This window comes from Eptesicus fuscus, chromosome 13 (genome assembly GCF_027574615.1).
Source record: "Eptesicus fuscus isolate TK198812 chromosome 13, DD_ASM_mEF_20220401, whole genome shotgun sequence".
Taxonomy (NCBI): domain Eukaryota; kingdom Metazoa; phylum Chordata; class Mammalia; order Chiroptera; family Vespertilionidae; genus Eptesicus; species Eptesicus fuscus.
Genome location: NC_072485.1, coordinates 17,708,806 through 17,723,696, shown reverse-complemented (window position 1 = coordinate 17,723,696; position 14,891 = coordinate 17,708,806). Strand labels below are relative to the sequence as shown.

The 14,891-nt window shown below is 38.9% G+C and overlaps 1 protein-coding gene across 1 annotated transcript in view; it reads right to left on the bottom strand.

Annotated features, from left to right (window-relative positions):
* Positions 1 to 678: 678 nt before the first annotated feature.
* Positions 679 to 14,891, bottom strand: part of PGR (progesterone receptor) — a 78,088-nt gene continuing 63,875 nt past the window's right edge. The window contains exons 7-8 of the mRNA XM_054725132.1: positions 7,038 to 7,195; positions 679 to 875 (exon numbers count right to left, since the gene is read on the bottom strand). Of these exons, the coding sequence (XP_054581107.1) occupies positions 720 to 875; positions 7,038 to 7,195 (314 nt within the window). The 3' untranslated portion in view covers positions 679 to 719. The remainder of the gene's footprint in view (positions 876 to 7,037; positions 7,196 to 14,891) is intronic.

Here is a 14,891-nt window from a genome sequence, read left to right as displayed (position 1 = left end):
ACTTAATAACTTCTTTAGAGATTTATGTCCCCAGACTGGGAAACAGTCTTGTATATGAGCTACTTTTCCTAGTTTGAGGAACATCAATCTATATCAAAAATTTAAACTCCTTTTCTCTATGTATTTTCTGCATTTAAAAACTCTTGAAAATTTGTTAAAGGTTATAAATTTCCTTCTAACAAAAATGTATATACACTCATGTAGACAAAATTTTGCATACCATTTAAAAGGTCCATTTTAAAAATAATAATCAAGGAGACAAAGGGATCTGCCTAGAAGGAACATACATAATAGCTTTTTAGTATTACATGTAAGATTTTTTTCTCTCTAAAGCAGATATGGAATAATATGGATAAGATTAAGTTTACCTTAACCATCAATTTTAGTACTTTTTCAATCTTGTAAACTCTTAACCTTTTGCACTCGTTTGCTTTTTTCTCGATTCCTTTATTCTAATGCTAACCGTGTCGAGTCACACTCGACATCCGAGTGCAAAAGGTTAAAGAAAATATGGGTACACAAAACACTTAAAATTCTAATTATGCCATATAAATGAAAAAAGTTAAAATCTCACAATTATTTCTGGAATTTATACAGAATGATATGCTATGAATGTAAGGCTTTGAGAAGAACATTGTAAGAACTTGAGACCTCATAATCCTGACCCAAACAAAAACAGACATACCACAAAATTTAATTTTTAAAGGTAAAAATGGAATTCACTTTTTATGAAAGAGAAGATGTTTCACCATCCCTGCCAAGATTTTGGGTAATTGTGCAGCAATAACTTCAGACATCATTTCTGGAAATTCAACACTCAGTGCCCGGGACTGGATAAATGTATTCAAGCAGTACAGATGAAGTTGTTTAACAAGCTGTTGGTTTAACAAATGGGAAAAAAATATGTAAGAAAAGTAATAAATTCATATACTATTCACGCATGGCAACTTATTTTTCTAACAATATAAATACTCGCCAAGATGTTTTCTTCTTACCAAAACGAAAATAACTAGCTCCACTCTCTAGGATATATAAAATATCACACACTGTGTAATGTTATAATAGTAAAATAAGATTTTAAAAAATGAAAGTAGGTGGAGGGGAAAATGGCAACCGAATAGGCAGCCGTGTCCTGTGCTTTGTCCCGGAGCAGATAGAAAGAGCAACTTAAATCGACCACAAGACCTCAAATAGCCAAAGAAATCTTGAGAAAGAAGAACAAAGCAGGAGACTTACACTTCCTGATTTCAAGCTGTATAATAAAGTTATAGTGATAAAAACAGACAAACCAATGGAACAAAATCAAGAGCCCAGAAATAAACCAGAGTGTGTATAATCAACTAAATTTTTTAAAATCCTCACTTGAGGATATGTTTATTAATTTTAGAGAAAATGGAAGAGAGGAAGGAAGGGAGGGAGAGAGAAAAAGAGAGAAACATTGATGTGAGAGAGAAACATTGATTGGTTGCTTCTCATACATGCCCTGACCAGGTATGGAACCCACAATCTAGACTGGGAACTGAACCTACAACCTTTTTTTTTTTTTTTATGTACAATGCTACAATCTACTGAGCTACCTGGCTGGGGCTCAACTAACATTTTACAAGGGAGCCAAGAATACTTAATGAAGCTTGACTCATCTTACACCACTCACAGAAATTAACTTGAAATTAATTAAAGATTTAAATGTAGGCCCGCCCAACTGGCATAGTTCAGTGGTTGAGCATTGACTTCTGAATCAGGAGGTAATGGTTTGATTCCCAGTCAGGCACATGACTGGGTTTGGGCTCTATCCCTAGTAGGGGGCATGCAGGAGGCAGCTGATCAATTATTCTCTCTCATCATTGATGCTTTTCTCTTTCTCCCTCTCCCTTCTTCTCTAAAAACAATAAAAATATATTTAAAAAATAAATAAATGTAGGACCTGAAAGCATTAAACTCCTAGTAGAAAATAGAAAAAAAAGTTCCTTGACATGAGTCTTGGTAATGATTCTTTGGAAATCACACCTAAAACACAAGCAACAACAACAAAAAGTGGGACTACATCAGACTAAAAAGCCTCTGCACAGCAAAAGAAACTATCAACGAAATAAAAACACAACCAAAGGTATGGGAAAAAATATTTGCAAACCATATAACTGGTAAGAGGTTATTATCTGAAATATATAAAGAACTCCTATAACTCAGTAGCAAAAAAACAAACAAAACAAAACAAAAACACCCCAAAACAAAAAACACACACACACACACACACAAAAAAAAACCAACCCAAATTATACAATTAAAAAATGTCGAAAGACCTGAATAGACATTTTTACAAAGAAGATGTATACGAATGGCCAACAGGTACATGAAAAGATATCATTAGGGAAATGCAAATGAGAACCACAGTGAGATATCACCTGATGCCTGTTAGAATGGCCCTGAGTAAAAAGGCAAGAGATAACAAGTGCTGGCATGGAGGCAGAGAAAAAAGAACCCTTGCACACTGTTGGTAGAATTGTAAATTGGTACAGCCTCAATGGAAAGCAGTATGGAGGTTCCTCAAAAAATTAGAAGTAGAACTACCAGGTGATCCAGATATATTCACTTCTGGGAATATATCCAAAGGAAACAAAAACTCTAACTAAAAAGATATCTGCACCCCCATATTCATAGCAGCAGTATTTACAATACACAAGACGTGGAAATAACCTACGTGTTCATCAGTGGATTAATGGATAAAGAAGATGGCATGTGTATATAAAATATATACACAATGAAATATTATTCAGACATAAAAAGAATTAAGAAATCTACCATTTGCAACAATGTGGATGGACCATAAAGGCACTATGCCAAGTGAAATAAGTCAAACAAAGACTGTATGATCTCACTTACTAGTATATTTGGAATCTAATAATAATAAAAGAAGAACCTACCAAACTCCTAGAAAAAAGATCAGATTCTGGTTACCAGAGTGGGAAAATGGTGGGCAGAAGAGGAGCAAGATGGTAAAAAGGTACAAACTTTCAGTTACAGGATAAATACTAGCGATGTTATATACAACATGATGACTACAGTTAACAGTGCTGTATGATATACAGGAAAGTTAAGATAGTAAGTAGAAACTAAGAGTTCTCATCACAAGGAGAAATGCTTTTTTTTTCCTTTTATTATACACACTGAGTGGCCAGATTATTATGATCTCCGAACGCATAATAATCTGGCCACTCAGTGTGTGTGTGTGTGTGTGTGTGTGTGTGTGTGTGTGTGTGTGTGTGTGTATACTAGAGGCCCGGTGCAGGAATTTGTGCATGGGTGGGGTCCGGCCAGCCTGGCCAGGGGGAGGGGACATGGGTGGTTGGCCGGCCTGCCTGCTGGTCGAACTCCTGGTCGAGGGGACAATTTGCATATTAGCCTTTTATTATATAGGATATACTCTGAGTGGCCAGATTATTATGCGTTCAGAGATCATAATAATCTGGCCACTCAGTGTATATGATATATTACATATCATCATCATATACTATACAGTGTATATATTTGGTAGGTGTTAACTAAACCTATAAATCCAATGTGTTAATCATTTCACAATATAAGTAAATCAAACCATGATGCTGTATACCTTAAACTTATATAGTGATGTATATCAATTATTTATCAGTAAGACAGTAAAAAGCAAAACAAAAAGCAAAAAATAGCAACAACAAAACCCAGCAGTTTCCTGAAGTTCTTCTTCCCATCCATAGTCCAGCTCCCTAGCTGCAATCACTTTCAACTTTTTTAGTCTATGCTTTCAAAATTTATCTCTGTATTTCTAATACATTTTGTTTTCCAAATTTAATTGGGTTTCTAGTATGAAAAATGATGATTTTAGTTCTTATACTACATATCTCCCTCCTTATTTTCTTTACACTCCATTCTCTTAATTGCTATCTCAGTTTTTGGCTAAATCAATATCCAACATTTACATTATAAAGATTTTTATTGTTTCCTTCTATATTACATTTCCTTTCATATATGTATTAGAAACCTGGTGCACGAAATTCGTGCACAGGATGGGGGGCGGTGTCCCTCAGCCCAGCCTGCACCCTCTCCAATCTGGGACATTCCTCTCACAATCCAGGACTGCTGGCTCCCAACCGCTCACCCGCCTGCCTGCCTAATTGCCCCTAACCACATCTGCCTGCCAGCCTGATCACCCCTAACCACTCCCCTGCCAGCCTGATCAACGCCTAACTGCTCCCCTTCCAGCCTGATCGCCCCTAACTGCCCTCTCCTGCTGGCCCGATTTCCCCTAACTGCCCTCCCCTGCAGGCCTGCTCACCCCTAACTGCCCTCCCCTGCCAGCCTTGTCGCCCCTAACTGCTCTCCCCTGCCAGTCTGGTAGCCCCCAACTGCCCTCCCCTGCAGGCCTGCTCACCCCTAACTGCCCTCCCCTGCCGGCCTTGTCACCCCTAACTGCTCTCCCCTGCCAGTCTGGTCGCCCCCAAATGCCCTCCCCTGCCAGCCTGGTCACCCCCAACTGCCCCCGCCGGCCTTGTCGCCCCCAACTGCCCTCCCCTGCAGGCCTGGTCCCCCCCAACTGCCCTCCACTGCAGGCCTGCCTCCCCAACTGCCCTCTCCTGCAGGCCTGGTCCCCCCAACTGCCCTCCCCTGCCAGCCTGGGACCCCCCGAACTGCCCTCCCATGCTGGCCTATTCACCCACAACTGCCCTTCCAGCTGGCCATCTTGTGTCCACGTGGAGGCGGACATCTTTGACTACATGGGGCGGCCATCTTGTGTGTTGGAGTGATGATCAATTTGCATATTACCTCTTTATTATATAGGATTACTTCTCCAATCTAGACTAACGATTACTTAGCACAGTTAGCGTACTGATGTATCCATCTGCATCTCTCTTGAATTGAATCTTCTAATTCTGTGGGTTATCCTCAGTGTTTTATTGTAAGACATCTTATAGATGTCCTTGAGAAAGATTGTATTTGAGGTAAGCTCTATGACACCTTGAATGTCTGAAAAGACTTTTATGGTGCTATCCTACTTGTTTGATAGATTGGCTGAGTATAAGATTCTTGGAAGATTTTCCTTTCCTTTAAAATTCTGAAGGCTTTGCATCATTGTTTTCTGGATTCTAGTATTGCTGTGGAGAAGTACAACATCTTTCTAAATCCTGAACATTGATATGTGACTTGCTTCTTTTCTCATTGGTATATTTTAGGATATTCTCTTTATTCCTGGTAGGCTGAAATGATATAAAAATTTGTGTAGGTTCAATTGTGCTGTGTCTGTACAATGGACTCTTCAGATAACTAATATCCTAATATCCTTCCGTTTCAGCAACTTTTCCTTTATGATTTCCTACATAATTTCTTCTTCTTGATTTTCTCTATTACTTTTTTTTCTGGAATTTCCTATTATTTGGAGACTGGAACCCCTTGGATTAATTCCTTAAATTTACTATCTCATCTCTATAATTTTTCACATCTTTATTTATTTATTTATTTATTTTATTCTGGGAGCTTCCTGAGATTTCTATTTCAGCCCCTCTATTACATTTTTAATTTCTGGTTTCTATATTTAATTATCCAAAAGTATTCTCTTACACAATGATCCTTTTAAATTTTTTTTTAATTCTTGTTTCATGTACACAATATCATTCTTATTTCTCTGAATATCTTAATTTTTTAACGCTTTCTAATGTTCTCTGCACTAGTGCTTTTTCCTTTAAGTTACTTTTTTATTGTTGTTGTTTATATAGCTTTATGCCCTTTATTTTAGAGGCTTTACCTAAATGGCTAATAATCCTTAGCTGTCTGATTATATTCAAGAGTAAAGTCTCCAATATGACCTGGTGAAGGGATAGCTTCTTTTATGCCTTGACTGTCACTCAGTGTGGTTTCTGAACATAGCACCAAGAAAATCTTGTATTTACTATGTCTCCACTAACCACATAAGTCTTGTTTTAGTAAGCTAGTCCTAGAGTTGGGAATTTCTAGGTTTTCTTTGGCTTGCATAAACAATGCTACAGTGAACTTCCTTGCATAGACATCTTAAATATTTGTCTAATAACGTATTTAAGACAAATCCTAAAGAGTGGAAATTTGATAAGCACGCAAATTTAAAACTTTGCTATACACTTCCAGATTGTTCATCAGTATCATGTGGTGGGGATTCAGACTGAGTCACCCAAGATGTGCCTCGATGGCATGTGGATTATTTTGAGCTAAAGGCAACCGAGACCTTGCAGGCTCCGGTGAAACTTCTGTACTCCCCACCCTTAACTACCTAGAAGAATTTAAATGAGTGGTTTTGCTCATAATAAGAAATTATAGATATAACCTTTTTGGCCTATCTACATGGCAGCACAACCACTAATTACTGAACCTCTGCTATTCTGATTGTTCTTCAATTACCTTCCTCTCCCCTAAAGCCCCAGGCACCTCACCTCATCCTTGACTCAGACTGCCATCTACACCTCATTTTAACTTCCTCTCCCTGAACCTCGACTGTATGTGGTGTCTCTGACTTTCTCATGCATGTGGGGTTCCCATATGTATATATGTTATTAAATTGGGTTATTGTCTCTTGTTACCTGTCTCATGGATATTTAATGATTAGACCAGCCAAAAGAATCTTGAAGGGTAGAGGAACATATTTTTCCTCCTCAATTGTTATTAACTTATAATTTCATCAAAAATGCTATGATAGTGTTAGTTTCCACATCCATACTTTTGCTTTTCCCATAAATTTTGTCCAACCGAAGGCAAAAATATTTTAGAATATATTCAGGAAAATGTATCACAATTCCTATCAACTATTAGATTACCCTCAAATTATAGAAATACTAGTAAGCAGATATTTAGGTGATCTATAAAAAAAATGAACAAAGCAAAATATAAATTCTGAGCAACATGATGCAAATACTGTTTTAAAATATAAGTACAACTGTAAATTTAAGGAAACCATATGAAGTAAAATTTAGATTTAATATTTAAAAAGTTATAGAAATTCAGAAAATATTCATTGATATTCTAGAGAATGAAATACTTACATCATGCAAGTTATCAAGAAACTTTGTAAGTTGGTAGAAACGTTGTGAACTAGAGACAACTCCTTTTTGCCTCAAACCAATTGCCTTGATGAGCTCTCTAATGTAGCTTGCTCTCATTTCTTCAAACTGGTTTTGACTTCTTAGCCCTTCCAGAGGAACTGTAGAAAGACAATTACAAGTGTTAATTATGTTTAAAATGATGACACAAATGGTTTATAAAACAAATTTTGGGACTGTGTGATGATTTTTTTTTTATATGTAACTCTATACACAAAGTATTAAGTAAGAAATAGTTTTACCAATACTTTTAGGACATATAAACTTCTGGTTCTTGGAGAAATATAAGAACAAGTAGGTAAGATAAACAACATTTCAGCTTACCTATTTTAGAGCTGCGTCAATTGTATTTAAATTAGAATTTGCTTAAAAGAGCACCTGACAGTATTCTACAGTTTTGTCTCAAATACTTGGTTTGATTAAGTTTACAACAGCATGTAGTCTTTTTCTTTATTGCCTTTTAACAAATACTTGGATTTCTCTGTGAAGTCTTGTGTTCTATGGATGAAGAAGGAGTGCTGTAATAAATCTAACAGAAGAACCTTACAGGGTGATCTGATCATAAATTCCTAACTGGGCAGGTCATAGTGAGTAGTCATGTCCAAGTCTATGACTTCCTTATTGAAAGGTTTTTAAGCCAGCCCTGTCCATTGTTCTTGGGCAACAACCTTAACACACCTTTGAAATGCCAGAATTAATCCTCTTTTTCAGACACTTGGAAGGTGTAACCACCCTCAAGAGAGCACATAATCATAACTGTCCTGTAGTCCAATCTCTGCCTTGCTTTCTCCCACCTTCAAGCAATCTTCCTTACCTTTCCTCCTTAATTCAAAAGAAACTGCAAACTGTCATTCTCGATTGACATTTAAGATTTGCTTCCTGGAAATTGTCATTAGTTTGGCTCAAATAAACTCCTGTACAGTTGTCTGTAGATTTGGATGTTTCTTATGTCAATATCATATAAATCTCAAGTATTTCTCATTAAGATTATTCCTGGATAATTTATCTTTTTTGTTGTCATTTTAACATTGCCTCAATAAAGTTTCTAACTCTTTCCTGTTAATATGGGAGAAAACCATTGCTATTTGAATATTTCCCTTATATCCTGCCACTTGATTATATTGTTTTTATATTTTTAAATGTATATTTTAATTCTAATTTGGGGGTTGATTACCTTTTGTTTTCTTGGTATACAACAATGCTATATTCAAATAATACCTTCATTTTCCTCTTTCCAGTACAATCATGTGCCACATAATGAGGTTTCTGTCAACAACAGAGGGCATATACAATGGTAGTCCCATCTATACTAATAAAAGGGTAATATACTAATTAGACTGGGAGACCTTCTGGACATCTTTCTGGACAAAGCCATAGTGGTGGGGCTGAGGCAGAGGCAGTTAGGGGAGAGCAGGCCAGCGGGAGAGGGGGTGGGGCAGTTGGGGGGCAGCAGGCCGGCAGGCAGAGTGGTTAGGGGTGATCAGGCAAGCAGGCAGGTGATTGGGCCTAAACCGGCAGTCGGACATCCCCTGAGGGGTCCCAGATTGGAGAGGGTACAGGCCAGGCTGAGGGACACCCCCCATGCACGAATTTCATGCACTGGGCCACTAGTAAGATTATAATAGAGCTGAGAAATTCCTATCACCTAGTGATGTTGTAATGCAATACATTATACAAATACTTACCATTGTGCTATAATTACCTGTAGTATTTAGCACAGTAACATGCTATACAGGTTTGTAGCCCAGGGGATATAGGGGAAGAATCTGTCACCCCAAATATGTCTATTTGGTATAAGAATTATTTTAGGCTGGTTAATTTTAAGAAACAGCAGACATGGGAGAAACTCTGAAAATCCAGTAGAAGTTACTCTTTGTAAAAGGTATTTACATTTCTAAGGGACATCTCCAAAGTGTGTCTTCTGCTCTGTATCAGGTAGAGGGGGATGACTTTATCTCTAGAAACTCTTATCAATGCAGAAGACAGTGACTTAAATCTTCATAACAACCTTTCCCTTGTTGACTCTACTTTTCCTGTTAACCTCCAATAACTGCCTCCCTTCCACCACAAGCTTCTTTTGTCTGCAGCTGAAGATGGAATTTCAGGTGTGGCTTCAGCTATTTTGGCAAATTACTAAGTTTTCCTAGGTCTCTTCCATATATTCAGGAGGATACACGTTATTACACTCCTGTTTTTCTCCTGTCATTTATTACAGGGATGTCTCAGCCAAGAACCAAGCTGAGTAGAGGGGAAATTATTTTTATTTCCCTACAGTAGGCTAGATCCCATATAGCATAGGTGTGCAGTTTGGGTAAGTGCACTCTATTTTTCATACATGATGAAATCACCCAATGTCCTTATAAGTAGTGCATGACTGTAGTTGTAGCTCTTATTTCTGCTTCATGATTCAGTGCATTGTTCAGAACTTCCAGAATAGTAAATATAATAGTGATGACAAATGCTCCTATTTTGTTACTGATTTTAATGGAAATGGCTCTTATTATATGTTAACTAGTAATTTAGATGTTTACTCTGAAATCTTTAATTCATATATCTAGAGTCTAGGCACAACTTCCTGTTCTTATGGCTAAGTCTCTTATTTTCATTGTCAATTTACCTACATATTTTTTCTTAAATCTATAGGTCTTGTTGCCACTTGTCTGAGATGCCCTGGTTTATTTCTTCTTTTGTATTTTACTGTTTTCTCTTGCTAGATCTCCAACAATTTGGTGTCAGATCTCCTTCTTGATTCTGATTTCCCACAAATTTTAGCATTTCGCCCTACTTTTAAGACATTTTTCAACTTTGTCTTCCAATGCTAATACTGACTTTTAAATTCTTCATATACATATAAATAATTTTAGTTTTCAAGGGTTCCTTTTCGTGTTATTCTTTTTTCATAGTATCCAGTTCTTAATTTCATGGGTACAATATGTTCTTATCTTTCTAAGGAGGGCTTAACTTCTATTTTTCTGAAGTTTTTGTCTCCATGGTCTCTGTTTCCTTCAAGTTTTTTTTTTTTCTTCTGTTTTGTCTTTGTCTTTGATGTCAAAAGTATCCCTCATTGTTTATTTATATTCAAGAGTAGAAAACTAAAAAGCTGATTGATAATTATATTTGAATGGGTAGTGCTCACTGACTGTGAACTTCATTGCAGGGAAATCTGGCTGAGCTATTTCAAAGAGAAATCCCTGCTATTATTTAGTTCTTTTTCTTTCTGGCTAAACAGATACTGCAGAGAAGAAATTTTCATTCTCCATCTCTGGAGGATATAAATTTGGAAGGCAAGGTTCTGGGAGACACGTAGGAGAAGTATGCTGTCTCAATATTTGGCATATAATCTTAATCTGTTTTTTACATGGAAACTCTCACCCTCAACAGTACCTGTGGTTCACCAGTACAGTTTTCTTCTGTTATATCTGCTTCAGGGAATAATTTACAATCTCTCTCTGAGTTGGTGAGAAACAATTGGCATAGTTGGGTGATATTTGGAAACAGACTTTCAGCAGAACTCTGTTTTTAACTCTACCTTCACTCTCCTTTCAAAAATTCATAAATGTCACCAACTGAACAACATGGCAGAGGTTCAGTGATACAAATAAAGGCACTTCTTGAATTTTCTTACTTCTGTCTTAGGTATGCTAAATTGGTTGTGCTTGCTAACTTAGAAAATTTTATTGCTATCGATTCATCTTTCATTCTCTTTTCATTTTTATTTTTAAAGATTCCATTGCCAATATTTTAGTGTAGTTTTAGAGCAGTGGTTCTCAACCTTTCTAATGCTGTGACCCTTTAATACAGTTCCTCATGTTGTGGTGACCACCAACCATAAAATTATTTTTGTTGCTACTTCATAAATGTAATTTTGCTACTGTTAATGAATCGTAATGTAAATATCTGTGTTTTCCAATGGTCTTAAGCGACCCTGCTAGCGGTTCTCAACCTGTGGGCCGCGACCTACAGGCTGAGAACCGCTGCTGTAGAGCCTAAGACCATCGGAAAACACAGGTATTTACATTACGATTCATTAACAGTAGCAAAATTACAGTTATGAAGTAGCAACAAAAATAATTTTATGGTTGGGGGTCACCACAACACAAGGAACTGTGTTAAAGGATCATGGCATTAGAAAGGTTGATATCCTGTAAGTAAATTACATCTAGAAAATTTATACTTGTGAAAATTAACTTTCATTTGTAATGCTAACAGCAAGACACCCATGAAAAACACACATGGTGTCAAAACAAGCCAAAGAAAAATCGTTTGGGCAAAAAATGAAAAAGGATCCCAAGTCAAATTTATAGAAAATATTTCTTTATTAACTTTTGGTCGAGAATATGTTTGTATATTTTCAGAAAACAACTCCAAGACCATGTGGATTCCTGCAACAGAGAGGAATTGACAGGACTGCTCCAGCCATGAAGACAGAAGAGAAACAGTCCAGAGATGGAAGACGCTGATGACGCCTTGCCATACTAGCAGTCAGCAGCTGTGCATCACTACAGGTTGCCCAGGACCAAACCAGAGAGGGTCGGACCTGCATTACCACCATTTGTCCACCATCCAGAACTGAAATATCATTGCTGACATGTACACATAAGGAACTGTTCGACATTGAAATTGGGACTCAAAAGAACTGTTGGCCCAGAATGAAACTCACTACAGACTGACTAATTTGCCTCCCAGCATAACCATTATTGCTTGTCTCATTTTCAGTTCTTATAAGTGTATTTCTTGTATCACATGATCTCACTCATCTAGGGGAAATAATGATCAACATAAACTGATGAACAAAAACAGACCTGGAGACAGGGAAGCATCGATAAGACTGTCAAACCTCAGAGGGAAGGTAGGGAAGTGGGGGGGAAAGGGGAGAGATCAACCAAAGGACTTGTATGCATGCATATAAGCCTAACCAGTGGTCATGGACAACAGGGGCATGGGGGCATACGTGGGGAGGGCTTTGGGATGGGAATGGGGGGATGAGGACAAATATGTGATACCTTAATCAATAAAGAAATTTAAAAAATAAAATAAAATAAAATAAAGTTGAGAACCACTGTTTTAGAGGAACCAATGGAAAAAATGTATGTGTTCAACCTGCCATATTTTCCTGAAGATCTGTATTTTAGTTTATAATGAAATGGGAGGCTTAAATTCTTATGAATCCAATCATCAAACTTTCCTTTTGCCAACTTACTTACTGCATTTTAAAAAATGTTTTTTAAATTGATTTTTAGAAAGAGAGGGAGGCAGAGGGAGAGAGAGAGACAGCAATTGGCTACCTGCTGCACATGTACACCCCCCTCCTAAGGATAGAGCCGGCAATCCAAGCATGTGGCCCAACCAGGAATCGAACCAACAACCTTTCAGTGCAATGCCCAACCAACTGAGCCACACCAGCCAGGGATCACTGCATTTATTTTTAAAAGTTATTCCTTATTTAAGATTTCAAAATAATTTGGGAGATAATATAAGACCAACAACGGCAGAACTGATTCATTCTGTCGAGAAGGGCAGAAGTTAACTGCTGTAATATTAAATTTATGCCATTTGACTCTCTTGACCAGTCTCATATCAATGACTTTAGTCCACTTTATGCACTTTATCAAATTAGGCTTGAAGATCTTTGCTCCAATGGGTTTTCAAGGGGGAAAATAAGGCTATGAATCCTTAGATCCTGAATCAGCCCCTGTCTTTGCAATGATTTCATGAGGAAAACTTCCTTTTTAAGGGTTTAACTTTTCCGCCTTTACTCTTGATAGGTTACTCCTATTTGAGATTTGTGCACTAGAAAGAAGTTCCTGCAAAGATAATGCTGAGAAGAGCTTTGGATCACCTTCTTCTAAGACCTTAACTTTCTGTTGTTCTCTTTCAGATCACTATGAATGAAGGATCAATTCAGACATTCAAGTTGAGCTTTCCTGTGCATAGAAAGAGCACAGACAAGGGTAAAAGGTAAAAGTGGCTTTAAAAAGTTTCCTGCCCAAACCCTTGAGGGTCCACTGAGACAGAAGTACATTGTTTTTTGTGTACACACACACACACACACACACACACACACACACACACACAGAATTAAATAGAGTGCCTAGTTTCTGGTGACCAAAGCTATGCTTCCTAATATACCATTTTCTTTTTCTTCTGAGTATATATAGCTCAGGTGCATTTCCCAGCCTCTCTCGCAGTTAAGATGAGCCATGGGAAGTAGGTGGAAATGACATATGGTACTTCCAGGTTTCCCATCTAAACCTTTTCTCTTAATCAGTGTTCATTTTCTAGTCAGATCGGGTGGCATACTCCAAGCTGGTAGGAAAGGGGGGAGTCCCTGTAGGAAAGGAGCCTGGGTTTTCTTGTTAACCTACTGGACTATGGTTGTGAGTGATACACTGCTATTGCATTATGCTGCTGTTCTTTGTAGTTATTTATTATAACAGCCTGTCCTAATAAAGAGAACAATTCCAAACAAAATTGTGTAGTTTATATAGTAAATCCTTTGTGGGGTGGGGTAGAGAGAAGCATAGTTTGTGTCTATGCAATATTAATCTAATCTAATAATAGACAAATATGCAAATTGACCATACCTCCAACACACACAAGCCACGCCCACAAGCCACGCCCACCATCCAATCAGAGCGAGTATGCAAATTAACCCAAACCAAGATGGCTACAGCCACAGAGAGCAAGGTTTCCTAGGTAACAGAGGAAGCCAAGCTTTCTGCCATCCGTTGCAGGCCTAAGCCTCCACTCAAGCTACAAAGTTTCAATTATAGAAGGTAAACAAATTCAAACAAATGGCAGCAGAATGGAGCTTGAGAGAGCAGGCCAGGGTTGCAGCCGGCAACAGGGGAAGCAAAGCTTTCCACACACCCTGGCCAGGCCCATCCGCTTAAGGCAACAAAGTTTCAATTATAACCCCAACACAAATGGCTTCGGGCCTCGGAGGGAGCCCCAGGCTTGGCTCTGCTCCAGGCTACAAAGTTTCAATTGTAGAAGGAAAATAAATTCCAGATACCAGGGCCTCCACTAGGGTTGCCAGGGGGCGTGGCCAGCCTGCAAACCACCACAGGCCCCTCGCTCAGGCCGCCCCACACCTCAAGGGAACCCCACCCTGATCAGGGACACCCTTCAGGGCAAACCAGCTGGCCCCCACCCCTGTACCAGGCCTCTATCCTATCTAATAAAAGAGTAATATGCAGATTGATCATCACTGCAACACACAATATAGCTGCCCCCATGTGGTCAAAGATCCTGCCCCCATGTGGACACAGGATGGCCACCACAAGATGGCCAGCAGGAGAGGACAATTGGGAGGCACCCGGCCTGCAAGGGATGGCAGTTGAGAGGGACCAAGCCTGCAAGGGAGGGCAGTTGGAGGTGATCAACCCTGCAGGAGAGGGCAGTTAGGGGTGACCAGGCCGGCAGAAGAGGTAAGTTAGGCATCAATCAGGCTGGCAGCAGAGTGGTTAGGGGGTGATCAGGCTGGCAGGCAGAAGCGGTTAGGGGCAATCAGGAAGACAGGCAGGCAAGCAGTTGGGAGCCAGCAGTCCTGGATTGTGAGAGGCAGGCAGAAGTGGTTTGGGGCAATCAGGAAGGCAGGCAGGCAAGCAGTTGGGAGCCAGCTGGATTGTGAGAGGGATGTCCGACAGCCCGTTTAGGCCCGATCCCCGGGATCGGGCCTAAACGGGCAGTCGGACAGTCCTTGAGGGGTCCCAGATTGGAGAGGGTACAGGCTGGGCTGAGGGACAACCCCCCCACCGTGCATGAATTTCGTGCACCGGGCCTCTAGTTAGTTTA